At 40.3% G+C, this 24,636-nt stretch overlaps 1 protein-coding gene and 1 pseudogene across 1 annotated transcript; both read left to right on the plus strand.

Moving 5' to 3' along the window:
* Window positions 1-2,720: 2,720 nt before the first annotated feature.
* On the plus strand, window positions 2,721-16,271 carry LOC143380185 (sulfotransferase 1C1). The gene is made up of 7 exons (XM_076832993.2): window positions 2,721-2,892; window positions 5,000-5,128; window positions 9,477-9,574; window positions 13,518-13,644; window positions 14,574-14,668; window positions 15,793-15,973; window positions 16,159-16,271. Exons 1-7 carry the CDS (start codon window positions 2,721-2,723, stop codon window positions 16,269-16,271), a joined length of 915 nt encoding a protein of 304 aa, XP_076689108.2.
* A 7,177-nt stretch (window positions 16,272-23,448) lies between these two features.
* Window positions 23,449-24,386, plus strand: LOC143380089 (sorting nexin-5 pseudogene; annotated as a pseudogene).
* The last annotated feature ends 250 nt before the right edge of the window (window positions 24,387-24,636 follow it).

The raw sequence follows: 24,636 nt of genomic DNA on the forward strand, positions 1-24,636 counted from the left end.
ACATGAATGGTGTGACTCTACTTTGTGTATAACCAGAGATATGAAAAAACTGTGCTCTATATGTGTAATATGAATTGTAACGCATTCTGCTGTCATACATAACAAATTAGAATAAATAAAAAACGTGATATATATATATATCTTACAAGATATTCTTTCATAATAAAATTTCATATATATATATATATATATATATATATATATATATATATATATATATATATGGCAAGATGAGACTATTTGAAAAACCCTCCAAAGACAAACACTAAGAAATCCTAAATACATACAAAAAACATTCTTTGAAATGTGGAGTTGAGTGTACAGGGATAAAAGGAAATTCCAATGTGCCTAGAAAAAAAAGACTCCAACATCCAGGCACAGCACAGCTGGAGGGGCTGCCCCACTGGTTGGGGCTGGTGTTTAATGCTCATGAAGGTGAGGAGCTTGTGATGAGCAGAGTGTGATGAGCAGTCTAATACAAATATGAATTCTAGAAAGGGCTCTAGAGAAAACTGCCCCCCCCCATAGGAGAAAAGTAAAAACGCTCAACTGTGTCATCCTGTGCTCAGAGTATGTGAGCGTGAGTCTGGAAACAGATTTAAATCATTAAGCTCATTAGCTAGACCCAGCAACCCCCAAGACAATAAATTAACACAAAAACAAATCAGAAATCAGTAAGATTCCTGAGCCACCTGGTCTAGTGGAGACAAGGCCCTGAGCCAGGCCATATAGCATTCTGACACATGGCCCCACAGAGAATGAACTCGCCATCCAAAATCAAAAGCCCACCCAAATGTAGAAAGGAAAACAGCATATTGAGGCTTTCTAAACCTTCAGTCAATTGGAGCACAGCTATATAGCCATTAATGTTTTAAAATGTACATTCGACATAACCAAAAAGAAAAACAGGTGTATGTAAGAATAGATACAGCTATGGAATTCTTTTTTTTAGTAGAAACTGAACTCGGGGGCACTCACCTACTGAACCACAGAACCACAACCCCAGCTCTATTTTGTATTTTATTCAGAGACAGGCTCTCACTCAGTTACTTAGTGCCTTGTTGCTGAGGCTGGCTTTGAACTTGTGATCCTCCTGCCTCAGCCTCCTGAGCCACTGGGATTACAGGCACACACCTGTACAGGCACACACATGCCTGGCTCAGAAATCTTTTTAAAAAGCTAGGTAAAATACTTTCCTAAAAATACATATTCTTTAAAGCATTGCTGAGCTGGCAAAACTGTAAAGGAAACCTAGAGAAATGACAAGGAAGAAAAAGTTCCTAGGGGATAGGAGGGCTCTCATTCAGACAGCCAGAGGGACTGGGGGCCAGGGACCAAAGCCCAAGAGCCCGGAACATGCAGGGCTTGCTAAGGGACCAAATCCAGTGAAAAAACCTGCCTTGGGAAAAGGGGTGGCACACAATCCCCCACTGTGTTGGTGTTGACTTTGTAAAGAGGGAGGAACATTCTACTGAAAAATCTGAAACCATAGGCTGCCTCTCCCATGCATAGGCAGCTCACACGGCACAGCAGTCTGACAGTCAATGGGACTTTGCTTTTCTCATATCTTTTCCTTTAGATTGGCAGGGAGAATATCAAGAATACTGGGAAACTTCTCCCTGATTCGCTTCTAGATGTTTTCTTCATGTTTTCCACTTCTGTTCTCCCTCCCCTTCTCATATTTGTGTGCATATGTGTGTATTTGTACAAGTAAGCAAACATGAATGCACACTATTTTACTGAACCATCTGAGGGGATGTTGGGGCACTGTGACACTGCAGCCCTGTGTACTTCAGCTGATACCCCTGAGGGTAAGGCTACTCTTCTCTCTCATCCTAACACTAAACAGACAGTTTATGTCCTGGTTCCCCAATGCCTTCTAAAACTTTTTTCCCATTTTAGATCCCAGTTAAGTTTTTTGAATTGCATTTGTGTAGCTCTCTTTAGTTTTTTCTAACTTATAACTATCTCCTCTGCCCAAGCCCTTTTGTCTTCTTTTATTGTATGTTGCTATATGATGTTGATTCTTTTGAAGAAGCAAGTCAGGGTTACTTCCCCTAGCAAATAGAGGTTATATGCTTAGCTGGCTTATTACTCTTCAGTCAGAATTTGAAGACTGACTGCATAATCTGTGATTGTAGAAACCCAAGGGGATTTCTGTCATTCACTCTGTCATGGTGTAGTCTGTTGATAGTCAGTGTCTAATGAAGAACCCCAAGAGGAGTGCAAATAACTTCCCCCAAGCTCTACAGCTACTCAGATCAAACACAGTTTATTCACCCTCTTCCAGCATGCTTCAAAGCCAGTCAACCTATATTCTGATTCCATTCTGGCTTCTTTGTGTTAAAACCTGACAAGAGCCCTTTGCCATGGGCTCTTCATATCTCTGTCACTCGGGCCTCAGACAGGTGGGCTCTGAAGTGCCAGCCCAAGGGAGACAATTTCCCAGATCTGTGTTCCTTCCCCATGTTTATCTCCATTTGAGATGCATTTGCATCTTTATCATTATTATACCCTGAAATAAAGCTTTTCAAAATGCTCCAGGCTTCCACGGTGTTGACTTTTCTTACATAAATAAATATTAAAAGCAATAATAAGCTCCTATCATGCACCTCTCCTGACTCTCTCCAAAGAAAAAAATTAAGGAGTGACTGTTCTAAGTATTAGAAATGACAAGAGTCTACCTTTCTTTTAAGCACCTGTCAAGTCCACATACTAAAATGTCCTTGGAGGAAATGAAAGATCTCCACCTGGAGGAAAAATACCTACAACCAGAAACCACAGAAATTGATGGAATCCTCATGACCAAGCTGATAAGTGATAACTGGGACAAAATCTGGAATTTCCAAGCAAAATCTGATGATCTCCTCATTGCAACCTACGCAAAGGCAGGTGGGTGTGCAGAAATAGCAGTAGGTGGCATCAGCCTTAGCAAAGCAATGATATTGAAAGTGGGACTCCTGATTTTAAAGAATACAGTGTTTCTCCAGGACTGGTCCCTGGAAAAAGTGGAACCCAGACTTATTCATGAATGCAAATGCAAGAGCCTCCCTCTTCTTTAGGTCCTTGGTAAAGAAAGAGGTGGCCAGAATTGCAAAGGAATGAAAAAAAAAATTACAAAATAACGTAAGAGCACAGAATCTAAGAAATAGTGTAGAATTCTTCCAGTAACTCTTGGCTGCCCAGGAGCTCCTTCTTCTCTGTTAAGCTTTCCTGAATGAACTGTAGCCCCTATTTCTGAGATGTTCCTCCTAGGGAGAAATTGACAAGAAAATGAATCTTTCAGCCCAATAGATACTGGGCTAAAATAACTGTCTAAAACCTACGTGAGTATGATGGAATGCATCTGGGAAAGTGGAGATGATGTCTACCAGCCTCTTATAAAATGAAGTGGATTATGTGGGGGAAAAGGCAAAGGATATCTCAGGATTGTGCAGAATAGACAAATAGGAAAAGACTGTGATGAAGTGACTGATGATCTCCTGCATTTTCTATATTTCTAATTCCACACAGTGTGACCAAGTGAAGCAAAGAACTATAAGCTGTAACCAGTTTGAAAAAAAATCTCTCAGGGACCGCTTGACTCAGTAAGAAAAATATTAGATATTCATAACCAGAAAGATTGCAAGAAAGTGTGGATTCACTGAAGATATTTGGAAGATGCTTCTTTCCTCATAGGTTCTGAAGCACCCCACCTCACCAGATCTTATTTAGTAAACTAGGTTAGGGGCTTTCAGTTTCTAAAGACTCTTCTTTCCTGACTAATTTGCTTTGGACACTTCTCTTGCCTAGTTCTGAACTTCATCCTGTATTGTTCCTCAGGAAGAAATTTTGTTTCAACTCACCTTGGAAATTATGCAGTCCACCATATTGTCCTCTATACCATGGTCCTGACACTCTTTCTCTCTATTCCCCACTTCTCAATACCTCTCAACCTCCTCTGAGCCTTTCTTACACTTCCCAGCGTGGAGAGTATGCCTGCCTCTCTCTTAGCTCTTGAAGTTTCCTCTCCTGGCTTGCCCTGCCTCCTTAATGGAGATGCACACTCCATTCTGCTTTGAGTCTTCATCCCAGGCCTTGTACCTTTCTCCTCAGTTAGACCTACTGACCCCCACTGCAGTAAGTCAGCCTCCCTCCCATAATTTAACTTTTGCCTATCCATATGTCCATTAACATCCCTCTTCTATATCATTTAGAATTCAGGTTGACTACAAGTATCAGAAAACTCAAAATAACACAAAAGAAAAGTTGTCCTTATATCGGTAGTCCAGTACTGAAACAGTGGCTGCACCCTTCATCAGCAAACCTGACTCCTTCTAACTTTCTACTCCACCACCTTAAGATGTGGCTTCTGCTTCTATGGTCCTGTATAAATTGCTGGAGGTCCAATCATCATTCCAAAATACCATCAAAGAGGTCTTAAATAAGGAGTTAGTTTCTGTACCTTCCTTTAAAAACTGTTTCCCAGAATTTAGTGCCCTGGCCACATGTAATTGCAAGAAAGATTGAAAATGCAGCTTTTTATATAAATAGTTATAAGTCCAGCTAATATTTGAGGATCTCTTAATTTGAAAGAAAAAAATATGAATAGTAGCTAGATAATAAGCAGTCTCTGCCATATTTCCTCCAAAAAAAACCCATAATAAGCTTGTTAAAGGAGGGACATTGGCTAATTCATCTTTATGTCTCATTACATTTGATTCAATATTTATACAACCAATCTAGGTCTATTACCTGCAAATTTCTATGCTAAATACTAAGGATACAGAGAACAGGTGTTGCAAAGAAGCACATCTTATGAGCAGGTCGTGACATTGAGAATGGAGGGGCTCCAGTGCTCAGAGGAGGACCCCACTCACTTTGGTTGGCATACAGAGAAGGTGACACATGAGATGATCCTGTTCCATGTTCAGAAAAAGCAAATTTAACTGAATAATCAAGGAAAAATGGATCGAACTGTGCCATGGTGAATGGAATTGAGAATAATTGATGCTTTTAGGAACAACCTGGACACAGGAGATTGTGGACATGATCCAAAATGATGGAGATGTGCAAAAGTGCCAGAGGGCCAACACCTTTGACCGGCATCCTTTCCTAGAGTGGTCTTTACCTCCACCTCTCAACTCAGGTAAGTGTGCCCAGCTGGGACCTGACAGGTCATTACCACCATACAGGGTCAGCCTTCACCTAAGGAAAGCATTTTCCCATAGGCCTCTTGGAAAGTATTTCCAAATAAAACTGAGAAGGAATCTGAAGATAATCTAAGTCAAACAACTAGGAAAAAAAGACTTCCAAATTCCTTTTCTAAGATGTATGATTTGGCAGCATCCGGTACACATTCCTTCCTTATGCTGGAGCATTTTAGTGTAGAGAAGGCAGATGGATCCTAAATGTCTCCCCAGTGTCCGCATAGTAAAGGCTTGATCCCCATATGGAGCTGACAGAAGGTACAGTCCCTTTGGTAGGCAGGACGTAAGTGGGAGGGGTTTAGAGCATTGGGTGTGCCCTTGAAAGAGAGGGACCCTTTGCTCTCCGTCTTGCCCTTCCTGTCCATGAGGTGAGTTGTTTTGTTCTACCCAACACTCTCACCATGAGATGCTGCTTCATCATAGGCCCAAAGCAAAAGGGCCAAATGGTCATGGACTGGAACCTCTAAAGCTGTGAATTAAAACAAATCTTTCCTCTTTATAAGTTGATTATTTGAAGTATCTGTTTTCATGATGGAAAGCTAACATAACAGGATTGAGGAACCACAGCACCCATTGAGCCATACTTTTTTTTGGTATATAGATACTGAAATATTATTTAGCCATAAAGGAGTGAAATTCTGTCATTTGCCCCAATGTGAATGTGACTAAAGAACATTATGTTCAGAGAGATAAGCCAGACACAAAAAGAAAAATACTGCATGTTTTTGCTCATATGTGGGACTTAACATTTAATTTTATAGAAATTGTAGACTACAAGTCACTAGAGGCTAGGAAGAGGGACCAGACAGAGATTGAATAATGAGCATCAAAATACAGTTAAATGGGAGGAAAAAGTTCCAGCATTCTATACAGCACAGTAGGTCATCTGTAGTTTACAATAATTTCATTATGTATCTTATAATGAACTAGAAGAGTTCAAAGTTTCCTAGCACAAAGAAATAATAAATGTTTAAAAGATGGAGATGCTGATTACTTTGACTTGAAGATTACATGTTGTGTACATGTTACATTATCACAGTGCCCCGTAAGAATATATAATTTTGTGTTGATCATGTGTCAGTTGTTTTTAACATGTTTTGAAAAGCCACGTTCCTGTGTCATTCTGCTGCCAGCTCATGAAGGGAATGTCTTCAAATGTATTTTATCTAAAACCTGTCTACCAAAGAATTAAATCAAATTTATATAGTAACAATATCAAAAAAGATCATGCATCACACCAAATATAGTAAGAAATGTAAGACACAACCCTTGAAGGGTCTGTAATCAAGTGGAGAATAAAGAACATGTTTTTATAAAGTATGTAGTAATAAATGGGAGCTTTGGCAACAGAAGATAACCCAATAGTGAGAAGGCATAGACTTGGGAATCCAACAATTCTGCTAGAAATAGTGGTTGAGATTTTTGACCATGAACAAGTTATTAGGCATCTCAAAATCTAATGTTTTTTTATTTGTAAAATAATAATACCTATAATAATGTCTATTATTATTGTTATGACATTTTCTTAATAGGGTCTTTAGCACTATAAAGCTCCTCCTTCTTCATTTCATATGAGAATTGAATCCTGCTTTATCTAATAGCAACACAATCCCTTTTTATTTTTAATTTGCATGTTTTATCTCTCTTCATTCCTTTACTTTGGCCTTTATTAGTCAGTGTGTTTGAGAATGGTCTATTCTGCATATAGTTAGATTTCCTTTTATGAGTCAATTTGAAAAATCTTAATACTTCTAAATTTAAGAGCACTGACTCTTATTGATATGACTAATAGGTTTGGTTCTAATTATGTCAGATTCAAAAATTTCAAAATTTTGGTTCTAATTCAAAAATTCAAAATTCAAAAATTTTGGTTCTAATTATGTCAGATTTAAAAATTTCATTTGAAATTACTGTGCATAATAATGTTTACTGTGTTCATATGATTTTTTTTCTTTTCTTTTATTAAAGTGTATGCAGGACTTTTTGTTTGGGTTTTTATTGTTTTGTTTGTTGTTGTATTTTTTTATGATTAGGAAAATTTCTACCTTTTTGCCAGTGTTTATCTATCTATAAATTACTACCTCTAAAAATGTAAATTTTTTTCTCTTACATAATCTTTTATGATTTGATATGCTGGTTTCAAAAGAACCCTCTGACTCCCTCATTACTTATACAGAAGCCAGTGATATTACTCAAATTTTGAGTTGCATTATTTCTACTTCATTGTAATGTATAAGATCTACACATTATTTTACCCAGGACTTCACTTGCATTATTTTAGATCTAGTACTACACAATGTGAAATATTGCTCTTAAGTACTTTTAACAAAGTGTTCTGGGTCGTTTCTTGGTTCAATGAAACTTATTCTCATCGATAGTGAAGGAAGGGCTCCTGTGTGCTGCATTTAGTGACTTCTTGCACACTTAATCATTATTCTACAACTCTTTGGTATTTCAAGCACAGCTGCACTGGTTACAGTACCTTTTATTCACAAGTTCTTTCCTAAAGCCTCTTTAAAATGCTACTCCACTTTTTCCTTGTTTGTTTGTTTTTTTTATGCTATTTTTAAGAAGTCCAACGCTAGTTGTATTCTCTCAACTTCATGAATCATTTCATCTGTTTTCTAGAGGTCCTTATCTTCAGATCTAATGACTTCAGTGTGTTTCAGAATTGATCGTCATAAACCTACTTCCCATGGCTTAGATGTAAATTAAAGGCCTTGTTCCAGAAAGTTGGTACAACTTATGGACTTAAAAATTATTTCCATCCCACTATTTTTTTTTTTTTTTTTTACTTCTCAGGAACTTCGATCCATGCCAGGTTTGGAACTTCCTCACCTGTCCTCTGCTTTGGACACTTTCTTTTCACTACTTTCATTTTGTCACTGTTATTTTCTTGCTTTCCTTCACTGTCTCCTATTAAGTTTGCATTTAAATCTTTTCTCCATTGTCTACATCATAATTTAATCTGTTTCTTGTATTCTTTTGGGTTTTTTTCTATATCTTTCTTGATTTCTACCAGATTTTTTTGTACTTGTCTATCTTTTTTTTTCATTTCTACTCTTATTTTTTGTAGTTCTGATTATATATATATATATATACAATTCCCAAATTTCTGTTTCAGAATATTGAATTTAGTCTGACAGGTTGTGGCACCATGTTTTCAGGTTTGTAGTTGGTTTGGGAAAGTGTTTGGTTTGCTTTTTCTGACTTTTACAGTAATTTGGTATTAATGCACTCAGCCCTTTTCCACTTATGTTCATTTTAGGGACAGTCCTTAGTTTGAAAGCACCCTCTTGCATCTGTAGGGCCTCTTCTGTGTGCTTCTGTTTGTGGATAGTGCTGGTGGTGGGAAGAGGAGGAAGAACAGTCAAGAGTTGCTTTTCTTTTCATTTCCACAAGGTCTTCACTTTTCTTCCTTCCCTCCCTTCTTTCCTTTCTCCACCATATTTCCATCTAATACCTCCCTTTCTCCATAGATCTGCTTCTTTGTCAGAAGTTTTGTTCTCCAGGGCTGACACTTCTGCTTTCCTTGCAAGCCTTCCCCTGAAGTTTATGCAGTGTTTAACCAATCCCAGCTGCGCTCAGTGTTTAGCACTTAGCGTTGGACTTTCTCCTTCTAGGAATGATTCCGTCTATGCCTTACTCAGTCTTGCTGGCCTTGCTTAGCTCCTGTTTCTCACAGAGCTCCACCTCTGTGGCCCTCCACACCCACCGACTGATGACTTCCCATCATGGCTCCCACATTTAACTACTTGGAAAAATGACTTGATGACTATAAAGCTCCACTTTTCAGTTAAAAACATCTTGCTGCACAGTGCTGAGTGCTGGCACACGACAGGAACTTGGTTATGGAAGTAACAGCTGAAAGAAAGGCTGAAACTCTAGACAGAGCTTCTAGGGCCATCGAGGTGCCCAGTAACCTCCCTCCCTTCAGAGGAATAGGCAGCTCTTCCATGCAACAACAGAGATGCCCAAAGAACCAGATACCCTGAGCCTTATTCTCACTAAACTTAAAGCTCCCAAAGCCTCTGGTCTGCCCACCCAGGCACACCTCAGTGCTCAACAGGAGAGGGAAACAGTGTTGCCTCCATGTTTTGCTGTGCCTCATTAGTGTTGAACTCTACCAGAATGGACAGGTAGACTGTATGGGCTGGGGGGCAACACGGACTACGACATCATTCTCTCAGGCACAGAGCCAGTCGTGTGGTCAATATGATTCCCAACGTTTGACAAAACACTACTGGATCCATGTAGCTGATGAGAAATGTTCTACTTATTTCCCAGGTCTGGACCTGGCCAGTAAAATGCCTTCTCCTAGAACTCTGAAGACTCACCTACCTGTTCAGATGCTACCACCATCCTTCTGGAAAGAGAATTCAAAAGTAAGATTTGCTACTCTAAGTAGAAACAAGCAAAGACAGTCAAAGGAAACTAATCAGAGAACCACATTGAACATGGTGGCTGTAGGCCATAATACCATACCCTCCACTCTGGATCCACCTTCCTTTCCTATTACTATTTCTAGAAATATACTGGGAAATTGTTCTGATTGACAACTAAGCCAACTTCAAAGGCAGTGATCAATGAAACAAAGCAGGCACTTCCTGAGGAAGGTTGGTATCTTAGTTTGGGTCCTCCAACAAGCATAGGGTATGGGGGAGTTAGATATGCAAATATCTACTTGGGGAAAAACCTGCGGGGAGAAAGTGTAGACAAAGGAGCATGGAGAGCCATCAGATGGTGACGCAGGCCTGATCCCGTGGGGCAAGTAAGGAGATCTGGGGACATTTGCAATGAAGCCCTGAACAAAATGCAGCCACACCAATGCAGATTCTCCAACCAAAGCCAACCACCAGAGAGTCCTGATTGCCTAGATAGCCCCATCCTGCTCACTCTTTAGCTAAGAGCAGCCTTTCAGAAATGTGGCCTTTCAAGGAATATGGTGGCAAATTCAGAGTGACGCAGCTGAGTCTGTCAATCATATCCTCCACTGTCAACATCTGAAGTCCATGCTCATGTTCATTATCTGGCTGTTCCAATTAAATAATGTCCACTTTGGTGTTCAAAAACTATTTCTCTTCCTTTCAGGATGAGAAATCTGATTTTGTTAGCATCTAGAAACTTGGCCCACACTTAAAAAGAACATATCTCATGAAGCCAGCTTCCAGGTGCTATTATGCCTCTATGTCCATGCAATAATAGAGATGACACTTCCTAATTCAAATCCCACAAATGCAGTATACATTGACTATATTAGTGTTTTCTTTTGATATGTGCTCTACCAGTGAAACTTGAAATCAATGTAATATGAATATAAACTAAATACTAAATTAAAATTTACAATAGAAAGTACAATCACGTGGCAGAATCAGATGCTCATATTAACTGGTCTAGAATATCTCCTTATGGGCAAGATCCTAGGGAAACCCAATTACATGAAAGTTGCAAACAAAGTGAGTTGATGTTAAGTTTCTCACTGCCAAGATAACCACAAGCGCTTTCATTTTCTGTACTGAACTCAGTTAGAAACCATAAGAGTTATGTCTGTTTAGCTATAGCACTGTCCTTGGTGCCGTGTCCATATACAAAATGCAACTCTGTTTTCTGGGTTTCTATGACTCACCAATTCTTTATCTTGACCATCTCCTCTCTCCAAACAAAGCACAATACTACTGAACAGTTGTTCATATTCAGAAATGCTCTCCCATTCCTGTGAAGGGGAAAGGCGGGGCAAGACAAAATAGTACAGACAGCCATAAGACTATGCTTAGGAATTCTATCCCATTCCTGAGATTACACCCAAGATACCTTGACTCGTGAAAAATTTTTGCTTTATTGCCACAGATACTTTCATTCATGACATGCTAATTTTGCTGCTCAAAAACCAGTATTATTACCAGATCTTGTAGGCTTAGTGTCAGAAGATACACTAGCCCTTGGTTAATCACCATACTAACACCTTCTTTTTGTAAACTCAGGTCTTCTAAATAGTGTAGAAATATCAATGGCATTATCTCTCTTTATGCACTAAGATTTGTGAGTTAGTTGAGTAGGAAATGACTTTAGAGAACTTAGTACAAGCTTTTCATTTTAGGATGGTACAATAGGATGAAGAGTGATTGCCCAAAGATACCTGCATCTATTAAACAGTACCTGGGAATGTTATTATTGAAAAATGGACCTTGCAGGTATGATGAAATTTAGGATCTCAAGATGGTATGATTATCCTGGATTATCTAGGCCCTAGATATCACCATGAAGGACTTAGGAAATAGGAAATGTGACAAATAAAGAAGTTAGAGTGATCCAGGAGGGTGTCAGGAGGCAAAAATGCAGTCACACTCCAGAAGTCAAACACAAGGAAATGAATATTTCCCTAGAACTACCAAAAGGAACCAGCTTTGATTACACCTTGACTTTAGCCCAGTGAAATCTGACCTCCATATCTGTAAAAGAATAAATCAACATTGTTTTAAAACACTGAATTTGTGGTGACTTGTTTCATCAGTAATTCAAAACTAATACAGGTCAACAAACTCTTGGAAATTGATTTAACATTGGACTGCACATCCCTATCTAGCCCAAGACTCATACTGTCAGTTACTCAGGCCTTGAAAGCAAGAGTCGACATAAAAATTAAGAAATATCTGAGAATATATTGATACATGGCTTTGTAGTCACCTCGAATTTTTTGGTTTCTTAATCATGTTCATGAATATTGGATGGAAATCCAACAGCAAAAAATGGGCCAGAAAAATAGTCATGACAGGACTAAGAGAATAATAGGTGAAATGTAGTTGGGAATGTAAGAGAGAGAGAGAGAGAGAGAGAGAGAGAGAGAGAGAGAGAGAGAGAGAGAGAGAAATTCACCAAGAGGAAACTATGACTGAGTATTGGTTGTGTTGGACACAAATTCTGTTGATAAAGTGATATGCTGGGCAAAAGTGCTTGAGAAAATATTGAGCTTGTATCAGTTGGCTTTGAAGTACTGTAATGAAATACCTGACACAGCTACTTGTGAAGTAAAAGGAGGACTATTTTGAAGGTTAAAATACAAGACCAGGCAGCCCACTCAGTTAGACCTCCAGTTAGGGCAATTTATGGCAAAAGTGCATATCAGAGTGAGTTTTCACGTCTTTAGCTATATATATATATATATATATATATATATATATATATATATAGAGAGAGAGAGAGAGAGAGAGAGAGAGAGAGAGAGAGAGAAAGAGAGAGAGAGAGAGAGAGGGAGAGAGACAAAAAAGAGGACACAGGATCCTACAATCCCCTCTGAGAATGCACTTCCAATGACCTAGGACCTCCCTCTCACAAGGCTCAATCTCTTTCAGTAATTCTACCCTAAGTGCCAATTCTTTACATAAGGACCTTTGCGGGGAACACCACCCATCCTCACAGTCTCTACCTCCCAACCCCACTGAAAGCAGCATAGGCTGGAACAGGAGCCAAGGTGGTTAGGGAAGGAGGGGGCAGCAAGACAAGAAGCTAAGAGGTCATTTTTTCCTTGCCAGGACATACCATTGCCTTTCCTTTAAGAATCAGCATCACAAACATCACTAAAGGAAGAGTTGGCACTGTCCTTAGAGGTCCTCAATCTTATCCATGAATAAAAACATAGGAATGAGAATTTATCTATAAGCCTGGGATTCATCTTGTAGGAAAGGGACAATAAGCTCATTGCTTTAGCTCCTTCCACTTTATAATTTAGATTCCTTGTTTATCAAAATCCAAGGAGAACCTTTCCTTCACATGTTATGACCCTCTCAAGTTCAAATATTGAAATTCTAATCCTCAAAGTAATGGTTTTAAGAATGGGGGTGATTTCATAGATGATTAGGTCCTTAGGTCCTAAGATTAGGACTCTTATAAAACATGGTCATCTATGAGGAAGCAAGACCTGACCAGACAATCTAACCTCTAGAACTGTGAGAAATAACTTTCTAGTTTTTATATGACACCCAGTCTGTGGCACTTTGTTAGAGCACCCTGAATAGATGAGCATACCTTATTCTCCAAGTTAAGTTAGGATGAGTACAGTATTTATGTGCAAACCAGGATAATTCTAGGATTAAAAAAAAGAGGTACTCAATAGTAACACAAAGACTACCAGCTACAAATCAGAACAATTTCTAGGCAGACTGGAAGAGATGATCACTTTGTAGAAAACATATGTACATTCTCTTACTCCAATAGGATCATCCAAGATTCTCCCAAATGGCTTTCTAAAAACAACAACCTCAGCACTAAATGGTGATAATTTTCTATCTTGCTTTCTCTCTGCCTCTCTCTCCCTTTTCTGGATGATTCCAGATTATCTATGTAGCTAGAAATGCCAAGGACTGTCTGGTATCCTACTATCATTTCTCAAGAATGAATTCAATGGTGCCTGACCCTGGTACATGGGAGGAATACATTGAAACATTCAAAGATGGAAAAGGTAAGTGAAAGGAAACTGTGGGTTCCTATTTTCTCACTCACTTAGCTATTGACATCCAAAAAGAAGCGTTTTCACTGAATTGTATCTGTCAAGGCCCTGCAAGGAAGTAGATGTTATGAATGAGGTCTCCCAGGGGATGTCAACAAAGAGACTATTCGCAATGCTGTGGGCAGAGCTTTGGGAAATCAGCAAGAACTAGTGAAGTATTCTTGAAGGAGCAACAGTTCCCTGGAGATAGGAGAGGTCCCCTTCACAGGAGCTGAGGCCTCTGGTGGAGGTAGCAATCAATAAAGTGAGCCAACTGGGAGGCATCAGTGAAACAAATATATTGTTCTTTCTCTCTTCCTGCTTGCAAAAGCCTTCCAATGCTTCTTGAAATAAAGTCCATCTATGATTCTGAGGTAAAAGGAGCCCCAAGTGACAGACTGTGCAGGTCAACTTGCAAAGTGCTCGGCAACGTAGATAAAGATGCAAGGTACAGGAGGGTTCACAGGGACAACAAAAGACACCCAGCAATCTTCTCTCCTCCCATTTACCATCACTGAAAACAAAGATGCCCCAAGAGCAGGTAATTAGAGACTTTTTTAAATGAAAGTCTTTTTTTCAAAATCAGCATGCTGGAAACAATATTCATTGATCTATACAATTTGTGGTGATGCAAGGAAAAGATTCTTATTCCCTGGCCATAGACAATGTCTTCTGGAGAACTAAGTTCGAGGGTGGAAATATAACCCAGGAAATTCTGAATATTTTTCACAATCTTCCAAAATACTTTCAAAGAACAAGTTTTCTGTCTTGTGCAATAAGAATCCTTCTGCTCAGTATCTTTGTATTTTGGTTGTATTTAGTAATCTTCCTCTTTTATTTGACAAGCCATGCTCATTTGATGAGTTCCGTATTGACATTGGTGTCCCTTCTCTCCTCCTCAGTGCTGTGGGGCTCCTGGTATGACCATGTGAAGGGATGGTGGGACGTGAAGGACCAGCATCGCATTCTCTACCTTTTCTATGAGGACATGAAAGAGGTGAAGGCAATACGGTCCCCATCCTGTCCTCCAGGTCCTGGGATGTGGACTCACCAACAGAAGAACCTCTCCATGACACTCTTTCCAGCTAGGTTTCCCCTCAGCTCTGACCATATTCTTTGTCCCCAGAATCATCTTTTGTTCACACTTTCCAGAAGACCTTTTCCTCTGGAAATAGCTTGTGCCTTCTAGCCAGATCACCTTGTTGAATCCTGATACATATGAGCCATGTTTCTTTACCTACAAAATCATATCATCTCTATCTCATGGATTATTGTAAAGATTTTTGCAATCATGATTATCAAGTGTGCATATTTCTCTTCAAGAAACCTACTTCCGTCTCTCTCTTCTATGCCCTCATCACTACTTGAGGTCTAGTCCATTTGAAATTGGCAGGATTAGTGTCACACATTAGGACAGTGAAGTGATTTCTCCATTTCATTGTGGACGAGTGGATAGCAGATTCAACCCTTGTGAGTCTGGATTAATGTCCTTGAATCACAAACTGCCACCTATGGCCATGCTAAGAAGTTCTCTAAAATTCAATCAAAAGCTATAACTCCTTTTTTTGCAACTTTTTTTTTATCAGAAAGAAGCAAGGTACAAACATGTACACTTCTGGGTAAACTCGTTCTTTCATTAGCCTTCTATTAAACCCATAGACCATTTGCTGCCAATTCTTATAGCCCAGACACTAGAGTTAATTATCGTACTAACCAACACTCTCCTTTGTTCACTATGCCTTCCCTCATCTCCTCCAGAAGTTGACATTTCTCCTTCTCTTGAGGTCTCCTGGTCTCTCTCAGATGACCCCCATCCTGTCCTCCCCGTTCCTGGGATGCGGGGACACAGATGCACATCCAGCACTTCAATTGGTCATTTTATACCCAGTTTCCTTCTTGCAGGGCAATTTCCTTGATGATACAAATAGTCCCAATCTTCTTGTTGCTGCACATCTGGGGAAGTGCAGTGCCTTTCCCTAGTAACACTTGAGAAATATGTGTGGAATATATTTGAATGAATCCCTTAACACATCTCTTTACAAATGCAGTTAACCTAAACAGAATATCATCCCTAATGGAAGATCCCAAAACATTTATTTTGTGTAATTGTTCTACATACAGAACCCAAAGAGGGAAATTGAGAAGATATTGAAGTTCCTGGAGAAAGACATAACAGAGGAAGTTCTGAATAAAATCATCTATCATACCTCATTCGATGTCATGAAGCAAAACCCAATGGCCAACTACACTACTCTACCTAGCAGCCTCATGGACCACTCCATCTCCCCTTTTATGAGGAAAGGTAGATGAGACATATACCCTAAGGTGTCACCTGAAACCCTGTAATTCTCATGTCTACTTGGGTTTTCCCATTGTGTTTGATGCTGCATGGCTCATTCTTGCCAGCAATACCGCTGTACAACTTGGGTGTACACTCAGTTCTCCCTGGACTCCTGCAGCAATCACTGAGATCTTGCCTTGTTTCAGGGATGCCTGGTGACTGGAAGAACTATTTTACTGTGGCCCAAAGTGAAGAATTTGACAAGGACTACCGGAAGAAGATGGCAGGGAGCACTCTGACCTTTCGCACAGAGATCTGAGAGCTGCTGGTGGGGGAGGTGGGGTGCTGCCCCAGACTTTATTACCAGATGGTACCCATTTAAACCCCATGATACTTAAAAGCATTCTTCCTCCTCTCCTAAGCCATTCCACGCTATCTGTATATCCTGAACTACTCTAATAACACTTCATTAAAACATAATCAGATCCTGGTTACAAAGTTTTAAATGAGTTACATGGTCATTGGTGTGGACTCCTGCCTCATGAAAATATACTCTGTACGAAGGCAAAATAAACACAACTTCACTCCATCACTTGTCTACAACTCTCTGGTTTCTCAAAGACAAAACTCCTGAAAAGAGATGAATAAATCAGAACAGAATTTCAGCGCAAGAGGAATTTAAAAACAAAGCAAAGAGAATAGGAAGCGCCAGGGAGGATGTGAAGAACTATCTTTTTATTCTAAACACGTGTCTTGGTCCACTTTGTGCTACCATAACTGACATGGACGGTCTATAAAGAACAGCGATTTCCTAAAATTCTGAAGCGTAGGAATTTCAAAGTTGAAAGGTTCACCTCTGGCAAGGACTTTCTTGATGTTCCATGGTGGAAAGTGTGATGGCAAGGAAGGATGAGAGGTGGGGGCTTACCCTTTCATTAGGAACTCACCCCCCCCCAGATTCATTCCTATGGCGGTGCCCTTAATGCCCTAACCACCTCTTATGAGGGTCTTCCTCTCAACAGTGTTGCCATGGAGACTGAGTGTCTGACACAAGGTTGGGGGACAGAGTAAACCACAGTGATGGTCAGGAATGGGAAAAATGATGACACAGCTCTAGTATTAGACCATGAGATACAGAGGATAACATGAAAATGGAATCCAGGGAGCTGGGTCTGACCCAGGATGACCTGAAACGGTCTAAAGACCAAAGAGAAAGGCCACTGCTGGGCATTAGAGCAAATGCTAAAAAACAGAGGATAATCAAGAACCTGAGCCAACTTCTGTGACCAAAGTAAGGCTGGAAAGCAGAAAGAGATTTTATGTTTCAGATGAACTTCTTAGAAAAAAAAGAACTATAAATTCACCTAGGAAAAATAAAATGGAATATCCAGTCCCTTGTACATTTTAAGAAAGATTTGAATCTTATATCTATGGGAGAAAATATCACTTTTCATACTTCTTGAATAGAAGGCTTCTAGCAAAATTGTCCTTACGGTCAAATTAACCATAAAATCATGTTCTGTTTTCTCCTTTTCATTAAAACCTGTCTCACAAAAATGTCTGCCATCATTTGCACAAGGTATTCAAACATCTGCATTATTTTTATAGAATGTTAGCAAAATGCATTTTGTGTGAGGGGTGATTTCCTCTACCACTAAACAAATGATAAAGAAAATTATCTCCACCTAAGAACAAATTAAGCCCTACCTGTGTTCTTTCCTCTTTCTGCTTTCTAAAGGAAGCAAATCATTAACCACATGACAAACAATCCAGTTCTGTGGTCGCTCTGCAGTGTTGACCAGCATGAACGCCTTCAGTTCTCATACCAGGAACGTCCTGAAACTTTACACAGAAAGCACAGAATACTTCCCTTTCTTAATGTCCTGTGGGCTGGTCATATAAGAGGTATTAAAATATAAGCAATATGTCTGGAGTTTTCAAAACTAGGCAAAACCTACCTTACTCTTTTGAAAATTGTAAAGTTTTTTTTTTACTTTTATTTTTGTAAAAATGAATTCCACTCTCCTAGTTCTCAAAAATTTCAATTAAAGTATTTCTGAACTTCTTTCTTTAAAGCTCTGTTATGCCCTTTTAATAATATTCTAGGTACTACAAAGAATAATTATCTGGCTTCCATGTTGCACTCCTGTAATCTCAGTGATTTGGGAGCCTGAGGCATGAGAATTGAGAGTTCAGTTCAGTATCTTAATGAGATTCTCAGCAATTTAGTAAAACCCTGTATAATAATACAAAAAAAGGACTGGGTATGTAACTAAGTGGTCAAGCGTATCTTGGTTAATCTCTAGTACCAACAAAAAAGAATAATTAATGGTTTAATTTAATTTTTAAATATCTGTGGTCCCAACCATATAGAATAACAATGATAGAGGCAATGAACATCCACATAGCCTTCCTAATCTAACATGCTCAACGTTCATGGGTACTTTCAATAAAACCTTTATTCTAATGAGACACTACATACACACACACACACACACACAGACACACACACACACACCTAAATGAATCAGTCATGGAAGATCAAATTGTAAATAGTTATGGATAAATTACTTGGTAACCATTCACTTACAAGAAGTTTGATCAAAAAATTAGAAATAGAATTAGGAGAGCCAGAAATATTTCACTATTCAACAATCTCACTTTTTGAATGATAAAACCAAGAAAGAGAGAGAGAGAGAGAGAGAGAGAGAGAGACACTATGTTGGATGCAGTGGAGTAAGGATTCCCCCAGTCTCTAGCTAGTGCTCCATCCCCTCCTCACTATAAAACCACAGATTTGGGCTGGGGATGTGGCTTAAGCAGTAATGCGCTCACCTGGCATGCGCCGGGTGCTGGGTTCGATCCTCAGCACCATATAAAAATAAAATAAAGAGGTTGTGTTCACTGAAAACTAAAAAATAAATATTAAAAAATTCTCTCTCTCTCTCTCTCTCTCAAAAAAAAAAAAAAAAAAAAAAAAAAAAAAAACAAAAAACAAAACACCATAGATTAAAAATGCCTTAAGCTTAGAAGGCTGAAGCGGAAAGATTGCAAGTTCAAAGACAGCGTCATCAACTTGGCAAGGCCCGGAACAACTTATTAAGACCCTGTCTCAAAATAAAAATAAAATAAAATAAAAATGGCTGGAGATTTTTCTCAGTGGTTCAGTACCCCTGGATTTAATCCCTAGTACCAAAAGAACAGTACCTTCTCTTCAGACAACATTTTTTGGTTCTTTGATTCTACTTAGCACTTAGAAGAGCACTATCACAATTTAACTGCTCTTTGGATCCTTTCTTATTATGTAACAAATCCGGAAACCTAGCAAGCTGGTTTTATTCCATGATTAATCCTTGAATTTCCCTGACTCCCAAACCCACCTTGGCTTCCATTTAATTAACTATAAAATCTCTTCATTAAAATCATCAACCATTTCATATTTCATCTTCATCATAACCAAAGCCAAAAGAAGGGTCCTTGTTTTTTCTGAGTATCTTGGTATCCCTCTTGGAAACCTCTTCTTCCTGGGAAATCTCCCTGTGCACTGGGCTGCACCTGGCCTTGTACTGGCATTGCCTCATGTTAGCCAACATCCTTGTTCTTTTTTTCTTTATTTAAACAGCCATTTTATAAATCAATATGTTTATAATGTAATTTCGTCTGTATGCATTACAATGCATGTTTTTAACAGGCACATATTTCATTGTTTTTGTGTTGTTAGATATACATGATAGCAGAGAATACTTTGACATATTATACAGACATGGAGTAGGACTCATTCCAACCAGGATCTCGTTCTTGTGGCTGTACATAATGTGGCATTACACTGGCATGTGTTTGATGAACTCATGGAAGTGTGTCTATAGCAACCACCCACAAACCCTGAAAAGCAGAAGTCTTGGATTGCATAGATGTCCATCTGCCTCGAGTGAGCATCACTGATCTGCCTCATCTGAGCCTTACATAAAGAGACAAAATGGTAAAAATATATTCAGAACATGGTTCAAGTGAAGATATATATATATACCTCCGATATTCCTTCTCCTCCGCCCCAGAGGGACAGTCTGGCTCAAGCTGAAGTCCTGGTGCCATCAACTGGAGATTCTCTGAGGGGGTGGACAGACATTCTCCAGACCCTTTTTATGAGGATAGAAGTCCTGGTTCAGGGTCACATGCAAGTCCCCAGATCTAGATGCTTTAAGAACTTTCCAATCTCTTCCCAAAGAGCACCGAGGAGACCTCCTTCAAAATAGGAGACTGTCGCCAGAGAGGGGATCGCATCTGTGTGAGGCTTATGAGGGGGAAAACACCCAACTGTCCAGGAAAATGAGGGTCCCGGTTCCCAGATCTCGTGAGCTCCTGAGGCGGGAACTCCTCGTCAACTCACCTCCCACTGGACCACCCCTTGGGAAACGGTACACATGCCACGAGTTCTAGGAGTAAGGAGGTGGACATGGAAGGGACCCAGGGCAAATGTGGGTCATGCTGGCAAGAACGCTGTAGTAAAGACAAGGTGTTATTTTCAATTAGCAGGAACATGGCCTCCATCCAGAAGAGGAGAGAATCAAGAAGAGTTCGGAGTACTTAGCTCTCCATGCGTTAGGTCATCCCCAGTGAACCACTGAATCGTGAAATGTTGTGGGGAGCAAGTTCCCAAGGAGAAGTCACGGATGGCACCCCCAGAGTGATCAGGCCTATATCCATAGTTTCAGAGAAAAAAACTGAACTGACTAGCACTTGGCCTACCAAGGCTGAAAATTCCAGAATCCATCATGTCTTTAACCAGGGGGCCACTGTCTGCCTCACTGAACTCTGAGGTGACGAAGAACATCCCCACCCACCATGTGTGAGCAACAGGGAATGATGAACAGAGCAGGTGAGGGGAACAACAGGCCAACTTGCCTTCCTCCAGAGGGTCTAGGAACAGTGGGCTGTAACCGCGGAATATGAGTTCCTGCGGGACACCACCATGAGATGCAGAGGACCTTTATAGCAGAGAAGCCAGCGAGGGGGTACCAATTGGGAACTTACAGCCGCAATCCCTGCCATCAAGATCGCCCTTTGCAAGTGAACTCCCCCTCCATTCTGCCAAAAGGTCCCTAAGCATCACCAGAGATGGGCATGACCCTTTAAGAATTGAGCAACCTGCCTGCCCCTACCTTGATCCTGTTTTGGTGAAGAATTTTCTATCAAAAATCTTTGATGTTTTCTGATATAAATAAATCAAGCGTGGGCTCCCTTCTTTGTTAGAAGCTAAACCCGTCTGGTCAGCTTGGCCCGTGGCTGCCCTGCTCTGAAACTACTTTTCTGTGTCCTGCGGTTATCTCGTAGTGGTACTACTTAGCTTTTATTTCCAGCCAGCCCATGCTTCTGGAGGGAACCTATTCCCCGCCCTTGCAGGATGTGGGGAGAAGTTCAGATGCCCCTCCCAGCAGCCCACATGTTTGTGAGCCCAGGACTCCTCTCCAGGCCTCCGGGAGGAGGAAGGTGGAACTGTTGGAACTTTAGGTCACAGCCTGCTTGTAATCCTGGAGGAAACTGCAGTGGCCACAGGCTGTGTATGCGGCTGCCTTCTCACAGCTTCAGGAAGCCCCGGCAAACTCTGTTTGGAGCTTGGGTCCCAGAAGCAGACCCTGGCAGTAAGATTTGGGTGCAAGTTCTTCAAGAGAGAATCATCAGGGAGTAGGGAGACCATATGGAAGCCCAGCAAGGATGTGGGCTCCATATGTGAGAGTGACCTGCCAGCCCAGAGTTGTGAATTCCTCCCTGGCCTCTTGCCATCCAAGCTGGGAGAACCAGAGCTGATTTCCACTTGTTATTCAGGAGAGCAATGTTTCCTTGAGTGCTCTTGTTGTGGATGTCCAATATTTTAAATACTATGGTATAAAGTTTAAAATGCTTAAATACTATGGTACAAAGGCAAAGTGTCTCATGTTAATAAATGGGAAGGAAGAATATGAACACAATATAAATAGAGAGGGGAGAAAACATAAACATACACAATTACAGTCCTCAATTGTGTTAACTGATCATGTCTCTAAGGGGAATTGGTTCTAGGATTCCTCCATGAATACCTAAGTCCATGGATGTTCAATTTTCTTACATCAAATGCTGCAGTATTTGCCTATAAACTGTATACTCCTGTATACTTTAAGTCAACTCTAGATTATGTATAATATCTAACCCTGTGGCAGTGCACTGTACATGATTGGTATACTGTATGGTCTATGGAATCATGACAAAAAAATAGTCAGTACATAGACCCAATTTTCAATCTAGGTTTGTTTAATCTGAAGATGCAGAAACTGGACATGGAGGGTCAACTGTATCTACTTTCACTACCCATTTCATATTCTTTTTTGTCTCCATCAAAAACTCAGCAGATCTTTACCTGGTGTGTGGAAAGGGACCTAAACATTCATCTCTAAGTGTCTTAAGTCTGAATCGAAGTGTTATAATTCCCATTGATGTCCCCAGGTCATGACAATACTAAGAGATTTCCATTCTAATTCACATTCACAGGTATAATAATACTAAGAGAAAATCTAGGAGATCTCCGGTATCCTGGACTTGCTCTTCCTTGCCTCCATCGTAGTCTGTGGGGCCAGGGGCATTTAGGGCAGTACATCAGATATACTACTTGCACCATCAGGGCCTGCCCGATCCAGTCTCATATGTGCCTCTTCCATTCAGTGACAGTGCTGCACTGCACGTGCAACCTCACAACTTGGGGGGCCAGGTTATAGCAGTCTGTGAGGGAAGCTCAGGTCACATGGTAACTTGGTGGCCCATAGTTGAATGTTCAGTCTCTATGAAAGTCCAGTAGCAGGCTAAGACCTGTCTCTAAAATGGAGATAGTTCTCTGGGGGCGATTACAGCGATTTGCTCAAAGTCCTGAAGGCCTGAGTGACGATTCACCTAGAGCCTGCCTAAGGCTCTTCCCAGCATCAGTATTACAAGCACCATTCAAGCACCATTGAACCTGGTGGCTCAGGTGGCAAGGCAGACTATACATACAGTCCTGGGCCTCACTCAACACAGAAGCTTTTGTGGTCAACAATCTAGGGACTGTGCTCTGTCAAAGTGCACCTCACTGGAGATCCTCAGTGCTACTCTCCACGTCGCAGTCCTCTGGTCAGTGGCCTCTGTGTGGTGCTGAGTAAGCCAGGCAGCATCTGCTCTAGAGCTGCATGGCCAAGACCATGGTTCCCGAGTAGCTGCAACAGCAGGAGGACCGTGACAACCTGAGGTCTGTTTCTGTGCACCTGAACGTTGATCCCTCACTTCAGATTGACAGACCTAATGCACTCATGACAGAGATAAGGTTGAGTAGACAGTCACACCAAGACTCCACAGCCCACATTTCAGAGCCCAGAGTTTTCTGTCACCAGGCAACATCAAAACTTTGTGTGGCTACATGATACTCTTATTGAAGCCACAGACTAGGCTTATTATTCCTCCTGCTCCTACCAGATTTCAATTGTCCTCCAGAAAAGATGCAGAAACAGGGATAGGGTGGAGGGGCTATGACCAAAAAAGAATTTGCAAAGATGAAGCAATAACTGGAAGCTGAGTATCTTGCTGTCTTTAAGAAGATTACGTCGTCTCATGAAGACAGTAGCTTTCTTCTCATTCTGTTCTCAGTAAATCACAACTTTCATGTTTTCCTGGAATACGATCAGGATCCAAGTATTAGGTGGAAAAAAAGAGATGTTTGGTGGCTTCTCTAAAAGTGTGGTGAAAAGTGCTGATGAAGTTCTTTTTCCTGCAGTTAAGGAGGTGGAGGACTTCTTGGAGCAAGAGAACTTTCTTATTTACCATTCCCACAGGATCAAGGATTCCTGTACTAAAGCAGACAGAATGACCAGATCTTATACAAATGTTGCTGATGATTCTATTCACACTGCAGCCAGCTTGCATAGCCTGGCTTTAGGTAAACCCACGATCATCAAAAAATACCTATTGAAGTTGCTGAACAATTTGAAAACCTTAGGAAAGTAGAGGGTAGAGTCTCATCAGATGAAGATTTAAAGGTGACAGAGCTTCTCCAATATTACCTGCTTATAGAGGCTGTGAAGGGTCTCTTACACAGAGGCACCAAAGGTTTCATCGACTATGAGAACTCAAACACAGCTCTGGATAAGGCCCAGTTAAAAACCAAAGATGTCAAGTTGAATGAGGAACACCAGCAGAATTGCTATGAGAAATTAGAACAGCTTTCTGAATCTGCAAAAGAAGAGCTCATAAATTTCAAACAGAAGACAGTGGCAGCATTTAGAAAGAACCTAATTGAAGTGTCTGAACTGAGAATAAAGTATGCTGGAAACTATGGCTCCTCTTTCAAAACTGCATTGAGTTGTTCAAGAACAACTCATCTACCTTTTCTCTGAAGGAAACAAATGTGAAAACTGCATCACTTAAATCATTACCATAAAGTATGATTAGCTATGACTTTAAAATCATGTGAATAAATATTCTGATTTCTAAAAATCTTAACACTTAACCATGTTGGTTTAAAAATATATATTTTTTATTTTTTTAAAATATTTATTCTTAAGTTTTAGGTGGACACAATATCTTTATTTTACATTTATGTGGTGCTGAGGATCAAACCCTGTGCCCTGTTCATGCTAGGCAAGCACTCTACCACTGAGCAACAACCCCAGCCCCTAAAAATAGTTTTT

The sequence above is a fragment of the Callospermophilus lateralis genome, chromosome 14 (assembly GCF_048772815.1).
Source record: "Callospermophilus lateralis isolate mCalLat2 chromosome 14, mCalLat2.hap1, whole genome shotgun sequence".
Taxonomy (NCBI): domain Eukaryota; kingdom Metazoa; phylum Chordata; class Mammalia; order Rodentia; family Sciuridae; genus Callospermophilus; species Callospermophilus lateralis.

Excerpts from the sequence above, each read along its gene's own strand:
- LOC143380185 (XM_076832993.2), top strand. The coding sequence starts at position 2,721 with ATGTCCTTGGAGGAAATGAAAGATCTCCACCTGGAGGAAAAATACCTA. Across the intron at positions 9,575-13,517 it reads TCTGGAAAGAGAATTCAAAA|ATTATCTATGTAGCTAGAAA; the intron begins GTAAGATTTGCT and ends GGATGATTCCAG. Across the intron at positions 13,645-14,573 it reads AACATTCAAAGATGGAAAAG|TGCTGTGGGGCTCCTGGTAT; the intron begins GTAAGTGAAAGG and ends TCTCCTCCTCAG.